Source organism: Cherax quadricarinatus, chromosome 56 (genome assembly GCF_038502225.1).
Source record: "Cherax quadricarinatus isolate ZL_2023a chromosome 56, ASM3850222v1, whole genome shotgun sequence".
NCBI classification, from domain to species: domain Eukaryota; kingdom Metazoa; phylum Arthropoda; class Malacostraca; order Decapoda; family Parastacidae; genus Cherax; species Cherax quadricarinatus.
Genome location: NC_091347.1, coordinates 20,894,092 through 20,919,235, shown reverse-complemented (window position 1 = coordinate 20,919,235; position 25,144 = coordinate 20,894,092). Strand labels below are relative to the sequence as shown.

At 37.6% G+C, this 25,144-nt stretch overlaps 1 protein-coding gene across 1 annotated transcript in view; it reads left to right on the top strand.

Annotated features, from left to right (window-relative positions):
- LOC128700748 (E3 SUMO-protein ligase PIAS1) overlaps window positions 1-23,351 on the top strand; it is a 31,131-nt gene extending 7,780 nt beyond the window's left edge. Inside the window, exons 3-11 of the mRNA XM_053794152.2 lie at window positions 324-406; window positions 615-716; window positions 1,759-1,827; window positions 5,449-5,578; window positions 6,885-7,122; window positions 7,705-7,895; window positions 9,912-10,022; window positions 13,381-13,491; window positions 19,415-23,351. Coding sequence (XP_053650127.1) covers window positions 324-406; window positions 615-716; window positions 1,759-1,827; window positions 5,449-5,578; window positions 6,885-7,122; window positions 7,705-7,895; window positions 9,912-10,022; window positions 13,381-13,491; window positions 19,415-19,464 — 1,085 coding nt within the window. The 3' untranslated portion in view covers window positions 19,465-23,351. The remainder of the gene's footprint in view (window positions 1-323; window positions 407-614; window positions 717-1,758; window positions 1,828-5,448; window positions 5,579-6,884; window positions 7,123-7,704; window positions 7,896-9,911; window positions 10,023-13,380; window positions 13,492-19,414) is intronic.
- Window positions 23,352-25,144: the final 1,793 nt, after the last annotated feature.

Genomic DNA, 25,144 nt, shown 5'->3' with positions numbered 1-25,144 from the left:
ACGCTACTATCCATGATCTTGGATGTCCACGGTAGGTCTTGAAACATATCTCCCATGGATATGGGGGGACTACTGTACAATACAGTACAACTTTATTTCTTTTCTGCGGTATACAAAATGTGGTTTTCACGTAATAAAATATTGTTAGGCACAAAAGAAAGCCCCTAGCATGTGATACATTTCGGGCAGACATTGAATGAGTGATGCTAAATGTGTTTCCTCCTTTATTTGGTTTGCCTTATTTCGGTGGGAGATGGCTGGGGTGTTAGAAAAAAAAATGAAGTCTGAAATTGATCCATTCCATTTGCCAATTATTTTTTCAGCACCAGTATTTAGTTACCAGAGGAGTTATAGATTTGTTGCTGATCAGGAGACTGCCAGAGCTGTCACCAAAGATGACAATAAGGTAATTAATTAAATTTTTGATGCAGGAAGATTTGTTTACATACTCATTACATTTTTAAGTAGTTCACCATTAATATTTTAAGCTCAGTAGAATTAATGCAGCTTTTATTGCTTTTTTGAGTTTCTGGAAGACGGCTGACGAATTAATTACCGTACATACCCAACTCATACAACAGTAAAATTTAAGTGCACTAATTCACATTTATTAGATTTTGCTGAGGTTCTGCTTGATGGATTTGTCAGGTGAACAAGATGACAAGTTTCCCCCAGAACTCAAGGTCCTTGTCAATGGAATAGAACTTGACACTAAGGTAAGGACTTTATGTACGAAACTGATAAGTCTCTTAACTCTTTCAGAGGAGAAAGTTTGAATATGAAAGTTTGTACCTAGGGAGGTTATTTTTTATAAATATTGAAAAAGTTAACCCAGGTAGAGATGTCAGATAACTTGAATGTGGAGTAATGAGTGATGTGGGCTAAAAATAATGTATTTAATTGCTTCCTATAAGGTTTGAATATACAGTAGAAATCTGACCTTCACATGAGTTTGGTTCCAGGTGACACACATCCTCAGAACACGTTTGATATGAAATTTTGCATGTCTGATTTAAGCTTTTCATACAGTAATTTATGTCTTGTGTACATAACTCAATTTCAGAAAATAAAAAAATGCATTTTGGTCATCTCTCCAAATATTGTTGTAATCTGTATAATATTTTCTGGTCCCATCTGAAACCACAGGCCTAAGTCTGATGCATCCTGATACTTATATGTAGTCGGTTTATGTTATGATCTGGAAATTCAAATTCATAATTTCAGGTTCAAGAGGTAGCTGGCTTTAACAGATTCCACGTCCTCCCTCTTAGTCCATTAAATTGAGGGTTCACTGTAATTAATTATCATTTTAGGGCTTGTGTGCCAAGCAATAATAAAATGAGTAAGAGAGAATGTGGATAATCAAACCTATCAGTGAAATGTCTTTCAGAATCAATGTTCCATAACTAAATCACACAGATTATGAAGTACAAATTTCTGGGCTCAACTGAATATATCTGTTTAAGCTTATTTAATTAGAATGGAGTTGATAAATTAATATAACACCTGTAATTCTCCATGAGGAAGTGGAGAAGAATTCTTCCTCTGTTAGCCATGCGTGTTTTAAGAGGTGACTAAAATGCTTGGAGTAAGGGATTAGTAACCCCTTCTCTGTATAAATTACTATATGTAAAAAGAAGAAAAACTTTTATTTCTTCTTTTTTTGGGCCACTCTGCCTCGGTGGGAGACGGCCGATGTGTTAAAAAAATTGCTTGTAATGGCTCCATTTATTAATAATCATTTTACCTGTACTCTAGGGTGGCCCATTCCCGATGGACATCACGGCATTGTGTAAAATCACGTGTGATGCACTCAATCTTATACAGGTACTGCTTGTTGCTGCTGCATGATACATGTTTTTTCTTAATATTATCCTGACTATATGCTTGGTAACTCCACAACTCTTGATCTCCACACTCCAAATTCTCTGCATTATATTCACACCACACAGTGCCCTCAAACACAACAACATTGTCTCCAGCCTCCTCCTTGTTGTAACTTCCAAAACTCGTGTATCACCCTCATATAAGTGTTGGTACTTCTATTTTCCCTTTTTTATCCATGGATAAAGTTTTTTCTCAAATGCCTTAGTGCACCACCTACCATTTTGTCCCATCTCTGTTCTATGGGTCATTTTCATAAACCCATCTACTGACCTTGCATATACATTTAACATGTAGGGTCACAAGCTGACCCATCGTATAAATGAACCCCTAAATTTTGAGATTTTAACCCTTTGACTGTTTTCGATGTATAAATACGTCTTACGAGCCAATGTTTCTGACGTATATATACTCAATAATTCTAGCGGCTTCAAATCAAGCGGGAGAAAGCTGGTAGGCCCACATGTGAGAGAATGAGTCTGTGTGGTCAGTGTGCACCACATAAAAAAAATCCTGCAGCACACATTGCGTATTGAGAAAAAAAAAAATCTGATCGTTTTTTTGGAATAAAACGCCGACTTTGAGGTGTATTTTCATATAGTATTTATCGTTGTATTCGCGTTTTCATGGTCTTAGGTGATAAAATGGAAAACATATTACAGAAATAGAGATGATTTTCATTACTTTGACGATGAAAACGATTTTGAAACTGAGCTCAAAGTAGCGGAAATGTTCGATTTTTACCAATGTTCAGGAGTAAATAAATCACACCACACGTCCAATACACGTCAACTGGGGAGTCTAATATTCTTTCACTAGTGCACTGATATTATTTATACCATTTTTACAATAATGCAGTAGTCTGCATAACAGTAAATTTTGTATTTTTTTGTATGAATAAAAAATCAAAATAGAAAGCAATAATAATATAAGAGGGGCCTAGAGATGTGACTAATGAACAGAGCATATGTTATTTTAGTGCCACGAATGTCTACCTTGTTTATTCTGGACCCTGTTTTGAAATTGGCATCTTTTTTAGTTTGCATGAAATTAGCCAAATTGCCAATTTCTGACCACCATATTGGGTAGTCCAAATTAGTAAATGGGAGGTTTCTTGTACTCAGCTGATAGATAAAATGGAGTTCTAAAGAAATAGCTATGAGTTTGGTCAACTGGAACAATGGAATTGGCTGAAAATAGGGCTCAAATTTGGCAAAATCGCCAATATGCATATGTCACCGAGACCGCTAACTTCGCGGGAGCATAATTCCATGAGTTTTCGACCAAATTTCGAACTTTTGGTGTCATTACCATCGGGAAAAGATTCTCTATCATTTCATAAGAAAAAATAATTTTTTTTTTTTTCAAAAATTGAGCGACATAGAATGACAGTTTCAGAAAGGGGCCTGAAACAGTCAAAGGGTTAATTCAGGTTTTGGCCTGTATTTGCCAGACAGGTCAACCCCCTTCCTCCCCAAAAATAATAAAAAATAGTGCAGCTGCACCTGCATCAGACTGTCAAGGTGAGAGAGTGGACTGACCTGGACCATATGGAAATATTGGGAGGTAGTCCATCTTATTTTCTCCGACTTTAATTTTTTTCTGTATTTTGTTTGTTTTATTCTTTATTTTCACCAATTCTTGCCTCAAATTTTCAATTCTTCTGATTTTTGCCATTTTATTGTGTGGACGTGTGAATGGCTCGTTACTTTGTAATTTGTTCATGATTGTAACCATGTATAGACGTTTAGATGGTTCATTACTTTTGTATCTTGTCATGATTGTGACCAGATCTACCTTGGGTTCATTACCTTTGTAACTTGTTCAGCTATCAAAACTTTGGGGCCCAGTCCCTGGACCCATTATGTACCTCTGTAATCTTTTGACTGTGCACAGGATGGGTATGGGGTGCATAATAAAGATATTAAATTAACTAAACTGCCATTTCATTATTTACCAGTTGTCATATGTTGCCAACTTTTAGCCTCACATTTTTCCTGATCTTCTTTCATTCATTGTTACTTGTAAACTGATGGTCCTTACCTGTTGCTATTACTCATCAGCAACTTTTACACAAAGTGTATTATTCGACCCATAGTTTTGGAGAAACTTTTTGTGACTAAAACGTCAACTTATATGCCAGCACATGTTACCTTTTTCATACTTCCTAAGTTCTTGAATCTGATGCTCAGTCCTTCATTACCTAGATTTTTTGTTATTTTTATCATTTGCTCATTCCTGTGTTCACTTTTGATTTCCTTTTACTTCAGAGTGCAGTGTTTGCACTCTGAAGGAGGGGTGTGAATGTTGCAGTCAGAGGGGTAATTTGATTGTTATGTCAGTACACATCTGTAAAGATGGTGATGAGTGAATGTTCATGAATTTGTTTTCTTCTGTGGGCCAGCCTACCTTGGCAGGAGATGGCTGATGAGCTATAAATGTTTACAAATAATTACTTTTAATGTGCTGGCCATCTCCCTCCGAGGTAGAATGATCCAAAATAAAGAGACTTTAACCATCACTCATGTCATCACCATCTTGCCAGAAGTGCACCAACACTACAGCTCAGTTGACCCTCCACACTACAACATCCCCACCCCTCCTTCAGAGTGCAGGTACTGTACATCCCACCTCCAGCACTCAAGTCCAGCTAACCAGTTTCCCTGAATCCCTTCATAAATAACATGGTTCCACTCACTCTTATTCTGTTTATTTATTTATTTGTATATTTACCATATTTTGCGGCTTATTAGACGCATTTTTTCCATAAAATGTCTCCAAAAACCACCCTGCATCCTATAAACTAAAGGTCAGTGATGGGAGCTATAAGTTTGGGGTGTGGAGTGGGCTGTAGCTCTCTCAGTTACATTCAGTGCTGAGTCATTGAAACTAAAACAAATATTATAAGCCGTGTCTTATAAGCTACGAAATACGGTACGTATTTAAATACATTTGTATGTAGCCTAGGTAGTAGGTTGGTAGACAGCAACTGCCCAGGGAGGTACTACTGACCTGCCAAGTGAGTGTAAAACGAAAGCCTGTAATTGTTTTACATGATGGTAGGATTGCCGGTGTCTTTTTTCTATCTCATAAACATGCAAGATTTCAGGTACAGGTCATCTTGCTACTTCTACTTAGACTTAGGTCACACTACACATGCATGTAGAAGCATATATATACATACCCCTCTGGGTTTTCTTCTATTTTCTTACTAGTTCTTGTTCTTGTTTATTTCCTCTTATCTCCATGGGGAGGTGGAACAGAATTCTTCTTCCATAAGCCATGCGTGTCGTAAGAGGCGACTACAATGCCAGGAGCAAGGGGCTAGTAACCTTTTCTCCTGTATGTATTATTAAATTTAAAAAGAAAAACTTTCGTTTTTCTTTTTGGGCCACCCTGCCTCAGTGGAATACAGCCAGTGCGTTGAAAAAAAAAACTGTATGTAGCAGTTGTTATAGAGTACGGACTTACAAATGATAATTGGTATTAACATTGTACTATATATTTTTACTTGTGCCAGTGTTTGGAAGGCAGTACTAATATATATATATATATATTTTCTAGGTATCCAGTATAGGACTTGGAAATTACTATGTAATTTCTGTGTCATTAGTGAAAAAGCTTACTGTCAGTAACCTTATTGAAAAGCTAAAGACCAAGAAACCCTTAACAATGCAAGACACCCAAACCCTAAGTAAGTGATTGTTTGGATACGAGAAGTTTATCTGTGGTTGTGGCTTTATCACTTTTTATCTTAATTTTTGATTTGTGTTAATGTTGACAGGATATTTTACGAGGTATTTGGGCTAATGTGTTGATGAACGTTGATGCAAGTGATGACTGTAATAACAGTAACTGATGGAGCTAATGTGTTAATGAACATTGATGCAAGTGATGACTGTAATAACAGTAACTGATGGAGCTAATGTGTTAATGAACATTGATGCAAGTGATGACTCTAATAACAGTAATTGATGACTACCTAGTAACTGTAGTGGCTCATTAAGTTATAACTTCTTCAGAATGGTATAAAATGCCAACAAGTTGATGAGTAAGATGCATGTGCAACAGTTGGTATCATTATTGTTGAAATGTTTCACCTACACAGTAGGCTCCTTCAGTCAGATACAGAGGCAGCAAGTGTAGTAGTGAAATGATGTTGTAATCAGTCCAACAAGCTTGGGGAAATAATATTTGATCTGATCTCTTCTCCAGGCTGAGGGACTGACCACCTCAAATACAATTTCTCCAAGGTTGAGGGACTGATTACCTCATCTTTACTTTGCTACTACATCTGCTGCCTCTGTATGTGACTGAAGAAGCCTACTGTGTCGACGAAATGTTTCAGCAATAAAAATACCCAATTGTTGCATGATTGGGTATCAAATTAAAACTTGTAATTAATGAAATAGATATTTTAGCAACTCCTTAAGAAGTCTCAGGCCAGCATGACATAGCAGTTGCTCCGGCTAGTTGCGTTTCTACTTTATCACATTGTTAGAATTTTTGATACCTGGCTCTCTCTAATTTTAAATCTTTTGTTGTTGGCAGGAAAATGATTAAAGACAAGACACACTGCTCTTTTAAGAAGGGATAGATAATTTCCTGGAATATGCTACTGACTAGTGCAGATGTTCGTAAAGGCTGAATTTAAATATTTGCTCTAGTCTTCTGTTTTAAACATTATTCCTGATTTTATGACCAGTTAAATATGTATTAAATATATTTAATCATTTATGATTAAATGTTAAATGTCAGCTCTCTCACAAAGCTCCTGTATATATAATTTTTCATAAGTGCAACTGAAAAAAATACATTAAAAACTGAAGAGCATGTGAGAAGGCCTTCATAATACATGCTATTCAATTTTCAACCCACTTCAACTGCACTCACAGAAACTTACACAATATAGAGGAGCTTCCTAAGAGTTGACTGTATTATGAGTAAAGGATAAAATTCATACAAAATGCAGGTATATTAATATAGTTTATCCTCACCAGTCAAGAAACAGTTAAGGGGAGAGACACTGAGTGAGGACACAACAGCAACAATTATCCAGTGTTCTCTGATGTGCCCGCTATCCATGACCAGGATAGTAGTTCCCTGTCGAGCTACGTCGTGCCACCATATACAGGTCTTTGATGCTATTGTCTACTTTCGGGTGAATGAACTAAAATCAAATTGGATTTGTCCTGTGTGTAATTCTCCGGCACTCTTCCCCAGTCTTGTTATTGATGGGTGAGAAAAAAAAAGAAGCATTTTAATGTATGGTGCTAAACAGTTGGATAATGGACTGTGGTATTGTACTAATAAAGTGTACTTTTCATAATGTAGGTTGGTCATGCTTTATAATTTTGGTTCACAAGATGTAGTGTGAGATAAGTACATAATTTGTCAAAAGTTTTTGTTAAGAATTTGTGTTGTTCCAGAAGTTATATGGCTGGGGTATTTGTATATTACTTTTAACACACAGGTAGTGATTGCCAATATTTTTCAGTTTATTGTAGATTTAGTGGGTCTGATTATAATTGTTGTCTTCATATAACACCATTGTAGAAAAACTTGCCTTTCACGTTACGGCATAATTTGTAAGTTTCGTTGTACTAGCACCACTGTAGACAATGTGGTAATGGATTAACCTCCCGGCACTTTTAAAAGTCGCATCACCTCTATTTACTCTACCATATACGATGGGGAGACCATCATTCATGCATTAATTTTAAACATTTATGTAAGTTTGCCAACTTTGCTCTTTTGATTTTCAACATTAAAATATTAGATTATTTATTCTTCATTTTACCAATTATTCTGTATCTGCAGGTATTTTCAGAAGGTGTTGGAAGAAGCACAGACTTGTACAAGAGTGTCGCTCAAGGAGGATGGTACGTGGACTCCAGTTCTAGTCGGTGACCAGCAAGATGAATCGGAGAAATCTCAGAGAATCACTAAAAAGAGGGCGATTGAAGTCATTACTATTGATAGTGATGATGAGGATCAGTGTGCAGGGAAAGGTAACGTTGTCTTTTTTTTTAGAATCAAAATTTGGTTGTGCAGTCTCTCTCACAAGACAGTGAACAGTGCTAAATCAAAGCTAATGCAAATTTTTGCAGTTGCCAGAAGTGTTCTCAAAGTTGGAAATTTCTCACTTCAGCTATACATAACTCATTAGTTCTTGTTTAGGCCTCTGTTCTCACATTTGGTATGATTTACTTCTCGAATTTTTTGTGGACACTTTAGAGGAAAGCCTTCAGTTTCATCACTGCATCTAATCCATCTGTGATTTACCTGTGTATGGCTTAAGGGATCATCCACCAAAAACCTGCACTTAGCAGAGGAAGCTTATGACAACATTTCAGTTCATTGTGAACCACTGTTATATTGTCATTCGAGACTTGACAATGGTCCAGGATGAACCACTGTTATATTGTCATTTGAGACTTGACGATGGTCCAGGATGAACCACTGTTATATTGTCAGTTGAGACTTGACAATGGTCCAGGATGAACCACTGTTATATTGTCATTTGAGACTTGATGATGGCCCGGTGGTCTGGTGGCTAAAACTCCCGCTTCACACACGGAGGGCCCGGGCTCGATTCCCGGCGGGTGGAAATTCCGACACGTTTCCTTACACCTATTGTCCTGTTCACCTAGCAGCAAATAGGTACCTGGGTGTTAGTCGACTGGTGTGGGTCGCATCCTGGGGGACAAGATTAAGGACCCCAATGGAAATAAGTTAGACAGTCCTCGATGACGCACTGACTTTCTTGGGTTATCCTGGGTGGCTAACCCTCCGGGGTTAAAAATCCGAACGAAATCTTATCTTATCAGGATGAACCACTGTTATATTGTCAGTTGAGACTTGACAGTGGTCCAGGATGGACCACAATATTGTCATAAGATGTTTATTCTCTGCAGGTGTTTATTCTCCATTGATCATCATGACTTGAATGACCTGGTGCCAGACTAGGCATCTCTACACCTCTGCTTACAATTTTATTGGTCAGTTTTGTCTTTGCATCTAATCTTAACCCCTTGGATGCGGGTGAAGAGCTTTTTTGAGAAACTGGAGCTTTCTTTCCCATCTCTGAATCAAATTTGATCACCTCCCATTTTCCAGATACTGTATGGCTGGTAGGAGTTTAGTGCTCTCCTACAATTATAATAATCCTTATCAGTGTTCCTTCCATCATTCCATTGTTGGCTTGTACTATTATTACAATCAAAACTAAGTGCTAAACCCACAAGAGTCATTGTTTGCATATAACACTTTTTTTTTTTTTTAGGTACACCATCAGTTCTCCACTGAGGAATGGTGACCCAAAAGTGAGGCAATACATTCACCATCATTCACTCAATCTGTGTCTTACCAGAAATGTGCTGATATCAGATGGTCTCCAAACTGAAGTATCCTCTCTCCTCCAGAGTACAGACACTGTACTTCTCACTTCCAGGAGTCAAGTCTGGCTAACTGGTTTCCCTGCATCCATTCAGAAATGTTTCATTGTTTGCCCCCCTTTCACCCACACTAATGTACAGTAGTAGGTTGGTAAACAAACCATCTAAAGTGGTACTGCTGTCCTTTCCTCTGTGAAATGTAGTGTTAAATATTTTTCACTGGCAGGATTTCTGGGTGTTTCTTTTTAACTAGTGAATATGTAAGATGGTAGGTTAATCTTAGACTTCTTCATATCTTCAGTATACTCTTGTCTTCACTTTCCTGTGTGTGTCTACAAGTTTTATTCCTGTGTGTTTCTTACAAGTTTTATTCCTGTAATGTTTCCTTTCTGGTTTACTAGATCTGGTCTGCAAGTGGTCAGTGAGGGAAATGATCCTGAGGAACTAATACCAGAAAAAGTGGATATTTTCCTTTTCTTTGCATATATGGGGCATTCCAGCTAATTTATTTATTGTGATGTATATTATAAAAAAAATTTAGCATCTGTACATTTGCATGATGAAGGTGCTAAGCACAGTATCAGTGTCTTGTTGAATCCATTGTTGTGTAATTTAGTTTTTATTTTCCAGAGTTTGGGAGCACAGAACAGAAAGAAATGGACCATGGAAGTGAAGCCCAGACAGCATTGTCCTCGTCCAAGCGTTGTCGTGGAGAGACTCAACCACTTGCTTCAGTTAATAGTAAGATGAAGTTTTGATCATAGGATATGGCACTGGAAATTATTGGGCATTTGCATATATTGACATACCGTACGTGTTTGTGCATGCACCTGTACATAAGCTTTAGCTTGTAATTTGTAATAATGAAGTTTTGTAGGGATGGAGGAGAGGAACTGTATTTACGCACATCTATGTACTACTCATATTCCTGAATCATTTTTATAAATAAAATGTTTATTTGGATTCTCATTGTTGTACAGTAATAACTTTTGTACCTCAACGTGGAGTCCAGAAAAGTGGTTTGAAATGTACACAAATAACCCGTACATAGGAGAGAAGAGCTCATGACGACGTTTCGGTCTGACTTGGACGGAATTGTGCCTTTTTGTTATTTTTGGTTTGAAATGCTAGTGTGTCTATGGGGTGTTTATTCGGTAGCATCTCTATCTTGCATTTACCAAATAGAAGATAAAGCCTGTACTACTACTTACACTGAGTAATCTAGATGGAAGACAGCGTTTACAACTACATACAGTAAGCTAGATGGAAGGTGTTACATAGAACGGTGGGACAGCTGGGTGCTAGAACCTTGTCTAGGGACAAAGGTAAAAGTTACACACATCTCAAACATAAAGAGGCCACCCAGGGCTATCCCAGTCAAAACAGAAAGCGCTAAACCAGCATTTGTACTTCAATGGGTTGGTTAACAGAGGGTTAGGCAAAAATCCTAGTTAGGAAAATTTCTTTCTTTCAACACACCGGCCGTATCCCACCGAGGCGGGGTGGCCCAAAAGGAAAAACGAAAGTTTCTCCTTTTACATTTAGTAATATATACAGGAGAAGAGGTTACTAGCCCCTTGCTCCTGGCATTTTAGTCGCCTCTTACAACACGCATGGCTTACGGAGGAAGAATTCTGTTCCACTTCCCCATGGAGATAAGAGGAAATAAACAAGAATAAGAACTAGAAAGAAAATAGAAGAAAACCCAGAGGGGTGTGTGTATATATGTGCTTGTACATGTATGTGTAGTGTGACCTAAGTGTGAGTAGAAGTAGCAAGACGTACCTGAAATCTTGCATGTTCATGAGACAGAAAAAGGACACCAGCAATCCTACCATCATGTAAAACAATTACAGGCTTTCGTTTTACACTCACTTGGCAGGACGGTAGTACCTCCCTGGGCGGTTGCTGTCTACCAACCTACTACTTAAAGTTAGGAAAATATATCTATTTATTCAACATAACACTATATACACACTCTAGAAAATGCCTTCATATATCTTCTATCCTAAATGCCCAAATGACAGTACACAAGAAACAGGCGACTAGAGGTCCAGCAAACCATAACCTCGGCCTGGCTAGCGCCCAGCCTTCACTACTCCAATACCAACCCCATTTCTTATTTCCTCACTCATTCCACAGCACCTTGACCATGTCAGAGCCTAAGTGGGCATACAGGTAAACCATAGAAGAGCCTATGGCTTGAGTTAACTAAACAAAAGGAGTACACAACAACAAAACTTAGCTTAACCCTTTGAGGGTCGACAGGCCCTCTCTGAGACTCGTTCTCATTGTCAGCCAAATTTAAAAAAAAAAAAAATTCTCTTATGAAAAGATAGAGAATCTTTTCCCGATCATAATGACACCAAAAGTTTGAAATTTGATGGAAAACTTACGGAATTATGCTCTCGCGAAGTTAGCGGTCTCGGCGATGTTTACGCATCGGCGATTTTGCCCACTTTGAGCCCCATTTTTGGCCAATTCCGCTGTACTAGTCGGCAAAAAACATGAATATTTCTCTAGAACTCCACTTTTTCTATCGAATGGGTTACAATGATTATGTATATATAATGTATATTACCTTTTCATTTAATTTTATATTGCTTATATTTGCGATAATAGCTAAATCGTAAATGTATGACTTTATATTATTATTTGACTGTTATATTGTTATTTAGCTTATGTTGTTAGGATGTATATAAAATGTGCTCAGTTAGGCTTGATTGTCAAACGACTGTAATTATCGCTTGTCGCTCGTTATACTGCCGGCTTCTGAGCTGCAGCTGTCCACGTAGCTATCACGTGATCGAGGGGGGGGTGTCCTCACCTCGTGTGAAGTATTCAGTCTGCTGGAGACTCGCTTGCTGGTTGGACAGATTGTCTGTCTCATTATTCTTGTTAGTTCTGTAGAACTTTGTTCACAGAACATTGTAAAGACTTTGTGATTTTCGACGTTGTACTGAGGTTGTGTGTCACATAGACACTCTGAGTATCTCAGGTCCTTAGCTATAGCTTCTGACCTAATTTTGTACTGGTTCCTGTGTATTGTCACAGTCACAGTTTTACCTATGCTGAACAAAGATTCAGTATTATGGGAGTTTTGTAACTTTTGTGGAGGATCTGCAGATGGTCCCTACTTAGTGTCGTTATATTGTCTCCTTGTTCCTGATTCTGTGTCGCAGTCGCTTGATATTGCATTGCTATTGGGCTTAGCATTCTTTGTTGTTCAAGCAGACTGTTCGGGTTGCCAGTCGGTCAAGAAGTTAGTTTATTTGAGGACTTTGTCAGTCACTTGTTTAAGTCTAATTCGAGTCTTGAGACACAGCTAACTACTTAAGAGCACTTATACGCATACACACACTTGTACATATTTATAATATCTTATTAAATGTTAATGTACCTGACGGTACTTAAGAATTATAAATGTGATATGTGCTTTCAGCACAATAATATTGAACTCGAGAGATTGATTTTATTTTGATTGCTGTAATTAATTTAATTTGATAATAGACCTCTAGACAACTTACTACTTAATAAATTTATTAAATTTTAATTTCTCTAGTTAGTAGCCTACCAGTTGTAATCCTAAAGCACTATTGAACCATACTGAATTTTAATGGATAATTGGACAAGGATACTGACTACTTGTTACGAAAACCCAGTAACAGGCTGGATGCTAGAAGGGCAGTCCTTTCTAGTATTCACTGGAGATCTCTAAGCTTTTAGAATCGCGTTTTTTGTAACAATCTTAGACTTCTTCATATCTTCAGTATACTCTTGTCTTCACTTTCCTGTGTGTGTCTACAAGTTTTATTCCTGTGTGTTTCTTACAAGTTTTATTCCTGTAATGTTTCCTTTCTGGTTTACTAGATCTGGTCTGCAAGTGGTCAGTGAGGGAAATGATCCTGAGGAACTAATACCAGAAAAAGTGGATATTTTCCTTTTCTTTGCATATATGGGGCATTCCAGCTAATTTATTTATTGTGATGTATATTATAAAAAAAATTTAGCATCTGTACATTTGCATGATGAAGGTGCTAAGCACAGTATCAGTGTCTTGTTGAATCCATTGTTGTGTAATTTAGTTTTTATTTTCCAGAGTTTGGGAGCACAGAACAGAAAGAAATGGACCATGGAAGTGAAGCCCAGACAGCATTGTCCTCGTCCAAGCGTTGTCGTGGAGAGACTCAACCACTTGCTTCAGTTAATAGTAAGATGAAGTTTTGATCATAGGATATGGCACTGGAAATTATTGGGCATTTGCATATATTGACATACCGTACGTGTTTGTGCATGCACCTGTACATAAGCTTTAGCTTGTAATTTGTAATAATGAAGTTTTGTAGGGATGGAGGAGAGGAACTGTATTTACACACATCTATGTACTACTCATATTCCTGAATCATTTTTATAAATAAAATGTTTATTTGGATTCTCATTGTTGTACAGTAATAACTTTTGTACCTCAACGTGGAGTCCAGAAAAGTGGTTTGAAATGTACACAAATAACCCGTACATAGGAGAGAAGAGCTCATGACGACGTTTCGGTCTGACTTGGACGGAATTGTGCCTTTTTGTTATTTTTGGTTTGAAATGCTAGTGTGTCTATGGGGTGTTTATTCGGTAGCATCTCTATCTTGCATTTACCAAATAGAAGATAAAGCCTGTACTACTACTTACACTGAGTAATCTAGATGGAAGACAGCGTTTACAACTACATACAGTAAGCTAGATGGAAGGTGTTACATAGAACGGTGGGACAGCTGGGTGCTAGAACCTTGTCTAGGGACAAAGGTAAAAGTTACACACATCTCAAACATAAAGAGGCCACCCAGGGCTATCCCAGTCAAAACAGAAAGCGCTAAACCAGCATTTGTACTTCAATGGGTTGGTTAACAGAGGGTTAGGCAAAAATCCTAGTTAGGAAAATATATCTATTTATTCAACATAACACTATATACACACTCTAGAAAATGCCTTCATATATCTTCTATCCTAAATGCCCAAATGACAGTACACAAGAAACAGGCGACTAGAGGTCCAGCAAACCATAACCTCGGCCTGGCTAGCGCCCAGCCTTCACTACTCCAATACCAACCCCATTTCTTATTTCCTCACTCATTCCACAGCACCTTGACCATGTCAGAGCCTAAGTGGGCATACAGGTAAACCATAGAAGAGCCTATGGCTTGAGTTAACTAAACAAAAGGAGTACACAACAACAAAACTTAGCTTAACCCTTTGAGGGTCGACAGGCCCTCTCTGAGACTCGTTCGCATTGTCAGCCAAATTTAAAAAAAAAAAAATTCTCTTATGAAAAGATAGAGAATCTTTTCCCGATCATAATGACACCAAAAGTTTGAAATTTGATGGAAAACTTACGGAATTATGCTCTCGCGAAGTTAGCGGTCTCGGCGATGTTTACGCATCGGCGATTTTGCCCACTTTGAGCCCCATTTTTGGCCAATTCCGCTGTACTAGTCGGCAAAAAACATGAATATTTCTCTAGAACTCCACTTTTTCTATCGAATGAGTGCAAGAAACCACCCATTTATCAATTTTAACTATCCAGTACAGTGGTCAGAATTTAGCAATTTTGCCAATTTCACACAAATTCAAAAGATGCCAATTTCCGAGTAGAGTCCAGAATAAACAAGAAAGACATTCCTGACACTAAAATAACATTTCCTCTGTTCATTAGTCACGTCTCAAGGCCCCTCTTATATTCTTTTGCTTTCCACTTTGAATTTTTATTCTCACAAAAAATAGAAGATTTGCTGTTATGCAGACTACTGCATTAGTGTAAAAAATGGTATAAATAATATTGGCGCACTTATGAAAGAATATTAGACTCACCAGTTGATGTGTATTGGACGCTTGGCATGATTTGTTTACTTTTGAACTTTGGTAAAAATCGAACATTTCTGCTACTTTCAGCTCAATTTCAAGGTACTTTTTATTGTAAAACCAGTCAAAATCATCTCAATTTCTGTAATATGTCTTCCATTCTATAAAATGAGACCAAGAAAACTAGAATACAACATTAAATACCATACGAAAATACAGTGCAAAGTCGCTGTTTTATTCCAAAAAAACAATCAAAGTTTTTTTTTCTCATTATGCACTGTGTGCTGCAGGATTTTTTTTATACTGTGCACACTGACCACATAGACCCATTCTTTCATATGTAGGCCTACCAGATTTCTCCCACTAGATTTGAGGGCGCTAGAATTTAGGCGTACTAGTACGTCAAAAACCCTGGGTCGTAAGCCATAGTAGTACGGCCGAAACCCTCAAAGGGTTAAATACACAGCATCTCTGACGCCAGCCTCCAGGCCATGCCGACTCCGCGTGACTACCCCCAAGCCACGCTTACCCGCTTACCCAACACTGTAGGAAAATCTTTGGCGGATTTCCTTACAAATTACATTAGAACTACTTTACAGTACCCTCAAATGCACATTATGAATTATAAAATTATGCTTTACAATTATAACATTCATACTATTATGGTACCCTTCCCTACTGTATATATATTATAGTGTCATGCAGAACCCTGCATAACACAACTTAACTTGTACTACTACTAACACTAAGCTAGATGGAAGGTAACTTGTACTACTACTAACACTAAGCTAGATGGAAGGTAACTTGTACTACTACTTTCACTAAGCTAGATGGAAGGTAGCTTGTACTACTACTTACACTAAGCTAGATGGAAGGTAACTTGTACTACTACTAACACTAAGCTAGATGGAAGGTAACTTGTACTACTACTTTCACTAAGCTAGATGGAAGGTAACTTGTACTACTACTTTCACTAAGCTAGATGGAAGGTAACTTGTACTACTACTTACACTAAGCTAGATGGAAGGTAACTTGTACTACTACTTACACTAAGCTAGATGGAAGGTAACTTGTACTACTACTTACACTAAGCTAGATGGAAGGTAACTTGTACTACTACTTACACTAAGCTAGATGGAAGGTAACTTGTACTACTACTTACACTAAGCTAGATGGAAGGTAACTTGTACTACTACTTACACTAAGCTAGATGGAAGGAAACTTGTATTACTACTTTCACTAAGCTAGATGGAAGGTAACTTGTACTACTACTTTCACTAAGCTAGATGGAAGGAAACTTGTATTACTACTTTCACTAAGCTAGATGGAAGGTAACTTGTACTACTACTTTCACTAAGCTAGATGGAAGGTAACTTGTACTACTACTTACACTAAGCTAGATGGAAGGTAACTTGTACTACTACTTACACTAAGCTAGATGGAAGGAAACTTGTATTACTACTTTCACTAAGCTAGATGGAAGGTAACTTGTACTACTACTTACACTAAGCTAGATGGAAGGAAACTTGTATTACTACTTTCACTAAGCTAGATGGAAGGTAACTTGTACTACTACTTTCACTAAGCTAGATGGAAGGTAACTTGTACTACTACTTACACTAAGCTAGATGGAAGGTAACTTGTACTACTACTTACACTAAGCTAGATGGAAGGTAACTTGTACTACTACTTACACTAAGCTAGATGGAAGGTAACTTGTACTACTACTTACACTAAGCTAGATGGAAGGTAACTTGTACTACTACTTACACTAAGCTAGATGGAAGGAAACTTGTATTACTACTTTCACTAAGCTAGATGGAAGGTAACTTGTACTACTTTCACTAAGCTAGATGGAAGGTAACTTGTATTACTACTTTCACTAAGCTAGATGGAAGGTAACTTGTATTACTACTTTCACTAAGCTAGATGGAAGGTAACTTGTACTTCTACTTACACTAAGCTAGATGGAAGGTAACTTGTACTACTACTTACACTAAGCTAGATGGAAGGTAACTTGTACTACTACTTTCACTAAGCTAGATGGAAGGTAACTTGTACTACTACTTTCACTAAGCTAGATGGAAGGTAACTTGTACTACTACTTTCACTAAGCTAGATGGAAGGTAACTTGTACTACTACTTTCACTAAGCTAGATGGAAGGTAACTTGTACTACTACTTACACTAAGCTAGATGGAAGGTAACTTGTACTACTACTTACACTAAGCTAGATGGAAGGTAACTTGTACTACTACTTACACTAAGCTAGATGGAAGGTAACTTGTACTTCTAACACTAAGCTAGATGGAAGGTAACTTGTACTACTACTTACACTAAGCTAGATGGAAGGTAACTTGTACTTCTAACACTAAGCTAGATGGAAGGTAACTTGTACTACTACTTACACTAAGCTAGATGGAAGGTAACTTGTACTACTACTTACACTAAGCTAGATGGAAGGTAACTTGTACTTCTAACACTAAGCTAGATGGAAGGTAACTTGTACTACTACTTACACTAAGCTAGATGGAAGGTAACTTGTACTTCTAACACTAAGCTAGATGGAAGGTAACTTGTACTACTACTTACACTAAGCTAGATGGAAGGTAACTTGTACTACTACTTACACTAAGCTAGATGGAAGGTAACTTGTACTACTACTTTCACTAAGCTAGATGGAAGGTAGCTTGTACTACTACTTACACTAAGCTAGATGGAAGGTAACTTGTACTACTACTTACACTAAGCTAGATGGAAGGTAACTTGTACTACTACTTACACTAAGCTAGATGGAAGGTAACTTGTACTACTACTTACACTAAGCTAGATGGAAGGTAACTTGTACTACTACTTACACTAAGCTAGATGGAAGGTAACTTGTACTACTACTTACACTAAGCTAGATGGAAGGTAACTTGTACTACTACTAACACTAAGCTAGATGGAAGGTAACTTGTACTACTACTTACACTAAGCTAGATGGAAGGTAACTTGTACTACTACTTACACTAACCTACACAAGTTTATAACATCACATAGACAGAAACAATACTTCTACCATACAGTCCTAAAAGGCATTATTTACAAATTTTGTAGAACTCTTCTAGAATTGTGAACAAATAACATATAGTCCAGAATTTAATCTCTGAATAGTTTTTAGGTTGTCTGCTAAAGTTTGAAGTTTTAATTTTTTGTGTTTAAACTCTGTCCTTGTGGAGCTTCTTATGAACCTTTTCTAATAGTCTGGTTTTAATATTTTTGGTTTTCTCTCTACTTTTTTAAATGCTAATGTCGTATTTATCAACTTGTTAGAACAGGAGGGCCTTGGTCGTATGGCTCGTAGGTTCCTGACCCCATGCCGTAAGCGAAAAATTGCCAGCGGGTGGGTAAGACCATTTTTCATTATCGAATGCATCTGAAACGTCTGATAGCATGTTTACATTATTCATATATTACGTGCTCAGTACAGCTAGCCATAAAAAAAAACTGATAAAGTAAAATAAATACAGAGTACATACAATACTTACCTTAAAATATGTAGCCAGTCACCCTTCCTTTACACAACTATTTTGTGGAAAAGCACCGAACACGGTGAACAGTGGCTCAGTTGGAAGCCAGCAAAAACGTGGAACACCGAAAAGAGATTGCCTAATATGAGGGAAGCCTCCTGTATTGTATACTATATGTAATATGAAACATTGATTTGTGACTTGACGAAACTCTGTAGAGCTAGAAGTGCTGCCTCAGTACAGCCTTCTGCAACACCTCTCATGTGTTTCTTCAGTAAAAATATCCACAGCAATTATTTTTCTGTGGTGGTGTTTAGTTTAGTCTATCTTAAGGAGTTTAAATTTTATCTATTACCTTACAGTGGTGATTGTTATTACTTTACAATGGTGCTTGTTATTACTTTGCAGTGGTGATTGTTATTACTTTACAGTGGTGCTTGTTATTACTTTACAGTGGTGATTGTTATTACTTTACAGTGGTGCTTGTTATTACTTTGCAGTGGTGATTGTTATTACTTTACAGTGGTGCTTGTTATTACTTTGCAGTGGTGATTGTTATTACTTTACAGTGGTGATTGTTATTACTTTACAGTGGTGCTTGTTATTACTTTGCAGTGGTGATTGTTATTACTTTACAGTGGTGATTGTTATTGCTTTACACTGGTGATTGTTATTACTTTATAGTGGTGTTTGCCATTATTATTATTTCCTGTTTTAATTCCTTTTTTCTCTCTTATTTGTTTGTCTAATATTTTATTTTTCGACCACAAAACAGATTTGGCAGCAAAGAAAAAGAGAAGGAAGCGTCAGAGGAAACGCTGGTAATCGTGCAAGTTAGTTTTGGTCGGCACTGGAGACAAATGGAAACTGCTTAATTTACTCGCAAGTAAAGGCACATGGGGAGTAATGATTTTCTAGGATTTCAATTCATCTTTTTCTTAGAAAGGAAAACAACAAGTAGAACTGAAAATAACTAGGATAGAACTCTTTATTTACACATTGAAATGCAACTAACACTTGCCATTTTAACTGAGTCTGTGAAAGTGCTCTCTTGCTATTTTAGTCACCTGTCTCTAAATATATCTTGATTATTTCTTTATTTTAAAATATTTTATTGAGAGATGCAAAATAAGATTGGTGAAGAGATTTTTTGTGTTCATATTTTTTTATTGCTAGGAATTTTTCAGCATGTACCTTGTGTTCAGATGCAGCAAACATTGTGAGGTTTTACAAGTACTAGTGATTCCTAGTATTGGAACTGAACAGAGAAGTCTGTTATATATCGATGTCCTGTTACATATTTTTATCTACAGTTGTTTTAAACATAATGTAAATAATGAACCCTTCAAATATTTTTATCTACAGTAGTTTTGAACATGATATAAACAATAAAAACTTCAGATATTTTTATCTATAGTAGTTCTGAACGTAATGTAAATTACGAAGCCTTCACATGAACCATATGACAAATAAAAGACACACAACTGTGGCTGGAACAATTTACAAACAGCTGGCACTTAACAGAGGAAGCTTATGACGTGTTGGTCTGCCCAGCTGCATCTTAATGTCATGACTTAATTGCTGGCAGTTTATGAACAGGTGGTAGGTTTGAAGGCTTCATCAGTGGTTACTTAGTGAAGTATGAATCTTTAACCCTTTGACTGTCGAAGGGCCCAATCCTGAAGTTGCTCCTGGTGTCGCAAAATATTCGAAAAAATAAAAAATTATTTTTTCTTATGAAATGATAGAGAATCTTTTCCCGATTGTAAAGACACCAAAAAAACGAAATTTGATGGAAAACTGACGGAATTATGCTCTCGCGAAGTTAGCGACTTCGGCGATATTTAAAAATCGGCAATTTCGCCCACTTTGAGCCCTATTTTCGGCTAATTCCGTTATTCCAGTCAACCAAACTCATAACTATTTCTTCAGAACTCTATTTTTTCTATCGATTGAGCACAAGAAACTGCCCATTTACCGATTTCAACTACCCAGTAACATGGTCAGAAATTTGCAATTTGGCCAATTTCACGAAAATTAAAAAATACGACAATTTCAAAATAAGGTCCAGAATGAACAATGCAGACATTCCTGGCTCTAAAATAAGATTTTCTTTGTTCATCAGTCATGTCTCCAGGTCCCTGTGATATTACTCTTGCTTTTTATTTTGAAATTTTATTCAAACAAAAAATAGAAGATTTACTGTTATGCAGACTACTGCAATACTTTAATAATTGTAAAAATTACATCAACCCATTCATGACTGCGTATTAGAATGGCTATTTGGACATTTATTGGACAATGACATCATTTGTTTACTTTTGAACATCGGCAAAAATCAAACATTTCCTGTACTTTGTGCTCCATTTCCAGGTTCTTTTTATAGTAAAATTAATCAAAATCACCTCCATTTCTATAATATAGTTTCCATTCTATCAAATGAGACCAAGAAAACGAGAATACAACCACAAATACTATACGAAAATAGACCACAAAGTCGGCATTTTAATTAAAAAAAACGGTCGGAGTTTTTTTTTTCTCATTATGCACTGCGTGCTCCAGGATTTTTTTTATGTGGTGCACACTGACCACACAGACCCATTCTCTCACATGTGGGCCTACTAGCTTTCTCCTGCCTGATTTGAAGCCGCTAGAATTTATGAGTATATATACGTCAAACACGGTACCTCACAAACGTATATATACGGCCGCGACAGTCAAAGGGTTAAATTATAATTTGTGCCCTTGTGATAGAGTAAATAAGTTGCAAATAGTAAGTTTGTACGTGAAAATCCTTTCTAGGTGGAGAGGTCCTTGTTATAGGGAAGGGGCTTCTAATCCAAGGAATTTAAAGTTTTCTCCCCATCCTTGGATCAAATCTAAATACTTTTCACTCCTTCCTTGCACTTACTCTTACTGACATCAACATGTCGGTTCTCTGAACCATTCATCTACTCTTCCTTGCTGATAATCCCACCTTTGATGCAGAATCTCATTGACTTTCTAACAGAAACTAGGGTTTAGTGCTTAGTTATCATTATAATAATAACAGAAACTAACTTCTTGTACCAACTTTCATTTTAATTTGCCTCTTGCACTCTCCCCTGCTTCCTTTACCTTATCCTTGCACACACTAGTCCCTCACACTCTCATAACCTTCACATATTCCTTCTTCAGCACGTCCCTCCATGCTGTGCTATATGACCCTTTCAGGTTTTGCTCTTAATTATATTATTCCTTTGTCTCTTTTATTTTGGTCTTTTTCATGGAGATTATTTCCTTTTTTTGTGTGGGAAATTCACCTTATATTAAATTTTATTTATTATGCCAACTCTAACTTTGCTTGTTGGTTCATTAGTTAATGAGCTATCAGCTAAGGGTATGCTGCCCTTAGCTGATAGCTCCCTTCAGTGTTTTGATACTGTGACCTGAACGTGTTGAGAGCACTTTGTGAATATAATGACAATCAATGATAACGTGAAATACAGCTGATAGCCTGAAGAAAACTGAATTACTATCAGCCTAATTTAACAGTTTCCTGGTGGTAGTTGGGTCACTCCACTCCATATGCCGGATGATGCTGTGGGAAGACATCCATCAGGTGGCTATCCAGCAGTCCCTCTGATGACAAAAGTACAGTAAGATCCCTGTATCCATGGGGAATACGTTCCAAGGACCTGCCATGGATATCGAAACCGTGGATAGTAGCAAACTCTATATATAAGCCCTATACATGCCTATTATAAAGTTTAATTGATAAATTATGCATAATAAGTGGAGAATTATCACTTCACTGATGGGAAGCACTCTGAAGAACTGCCAGCTTTTCTACTTTTGCACCTTGGAGCCATTATTATGCAAAATTAAGAGGTATTTTGGGCCACAGTAAACCGTGGATAACTGAAATCATGGGTGCCGAATCAGTGGATATGGAAGTTCTACTTATACCAGTGAGGGTTGGTTGCAGATCCCACTAACTCCCCCAATACCAGGTGGCACTCTGGACACCTGGCAGAATATTATGGATCATAGTCAGTATATCCAGTTGGCAGAGGTCCTAACAATCAGTCCTTTGACCTTGTTGCATTAACTGTGGCATCTCCTTTGAGAAAGTGAAATACTTCTGTCTGAAGGAAAAAAAAGAAGTCTGCCATACAATATGGCAGCAACTCAGCTCAGTCACCAAGGAAAACTACCACAACTATTCTGTCTCAGAGTTGCCCAACGCTTGATACCTAGTAGAAATCTCTTAACACACTCACCTCAGTATGTATTCAAATTTTAAAAAAATTCTCACCTCAGGTAATTACAAATAAGAAGCTCGTCTATCTTGTGCTCGGCAGATGGAGAATCAAACCTTCACCACGTCTTGCGCTGAATGACCCTTGTGGGTTTAGCGCTTAGCATGAATTATTTTTATTCCCTCTTCTTAGCCCACTGTAATTTTCCATACCACTGCACCCACTCCACCTGCTTCACCTAATCCTTGAACCACAGCCTTAAAGATTAAAAAATCAAGCAGTCTTCAAAACTACCTTCCAACCTATTTTCCCTTCATGCTTTCTTTTCTGCAACCACTGATCTTACATCTGACAGCTGCAGCAATACATTCCTCCACATCTTTTCAGTACTCCACTTGTGCCCACACAGACCCCCTGTCTCAAGAGACAACTAACCTTCCACAGCCTCTTTCTAGCCAGCTGCCAGTGTGTTTCCTCTCTGCTCCAGACCCTTTTGGGTCTAGCACTTATGATTATATTACTATTCCTCTGCTCCATGTTTATCTTCCACCTGCAGTGCTGTATAACTTTTTCAGGTTTAGTGCTTAATAGATTACATTATTATTTTCTTCTTCCACCTCTTGAATCACACTACCCTAACTACAGAAACTATTGAAGGCATACAGAATTTATTGAAGACACAAAGCTCAAAATGGACCTCGACAGACTTTAACTTAAATGAGGAACATCAACAGGAATGTGCTGTACAACCCTTTCCAGTTTAGCTCTTACCTTCTTTATATCATTGTTCAACAGGATTGTCTTCCAAATCTAAAGGGACAAATATAACACATGATGCTGATAGAAATTATCAGAAGCTGTAATGGATAACAAGACCAACAGCTTGCTTGCTCCATAAGGTTATCCCTTCAAGGAAGATTCCTTGATGTTGGTAAGGGGCTTTTAATCTAGGGAATTGGATCTGTGCTGCAGTTCCTGAATTAAGCCTGAATACCTTCCACATCCCCCACAGGTGGTGCATAATCCTACGGATTTAGTGCTCCCCCTTGATTATAATAATATTAATTCATAAGGTTATTAGTTTGCGTAGTTTTTGTATAATTATTATAATATTTGTGCACTTAGCACTTGTAATTGTATTTTCTCTGTATTAGTGCAGGAAGCACTGAGGATCACAAAGTACTGGAAGTGTGTTGTGATAATACCAATCAATGTATAAATGATTCCCACCAAGGCAGGGTGGCCCGAAAAAGAAAAACTTTCACCATCATTCACTCCATCACTGTCTTGCCAGAAGGGTGCTACAGTTTTTAAACTGCAACATTAATGTACTTCCCATCTCCAGGACTCAAGTCCGGCCTGCCGGTTTCCCTGAATCCCCAACAGCACGTCAAGTATTAAAAACGTCACGCATGCCTGCTGGAAGTCTCGCACACAAAACCTCCTTTATATGATACACTCTTGAAGTCATTCTGTTTCGCTCCATTCTCTCTACATGTCCGAACCACCTTTCCTCAGCCCTCTGGACAACAGGGTAATCCCGCACCTCCTCCTAGCTTCCAAACTACGAATTCTCTGCATTATATTCACCCACACATTGCCCTCATGACATCTCCACTGCCTCCAGCCTTCTCCTCGCTGCAACATTCATCACCCACGCTGAGCGTTGGTAAAACTATAATCCTAAGTGCACCACTCACTCTTTTTCCCTCATCAATTCTATGATTCACCTCATCTTTCATAGACCCATCCGCTGACACGTCCACTCCCAAATATCTGAATACGTACCTCCTCCATACTCTCTGAATCTTTCATCACCTAATCTTTTTGTTATCCTCATAACCTTACTCTTTCCTGTATTCACCTTTAATTTTCTTCTTTTGCACACCCTACCAAATTCATCCACCAATCTCTGCAACTTCTCTTCAGCTCCCAAGAGCACAGTGTCATCACAACTTTTATCTTTTACTCCACGCCTCTTGCCAAGACCCTCTTCTCTTACAACCCCATCTATAAATATATCCTCACGAACTTCCCCCACACTCACAACTGGCTCTTCCTCACTCCTACAAGATGTTATTCCTCCTTGCCCTATACACGAAATCACAGCTTCCCTATCTTCATCAACATTTAACAATTCCTCAAAATATTCCTTCCATCTTCCCAATACCTCTACCTCTCCATTTAATAACTCTCCTCTCCTATTTTTAACTGACAAATCCATTTGTTCTCTAGGCTTTCTTAACTTGTTAATCTCACTCCAA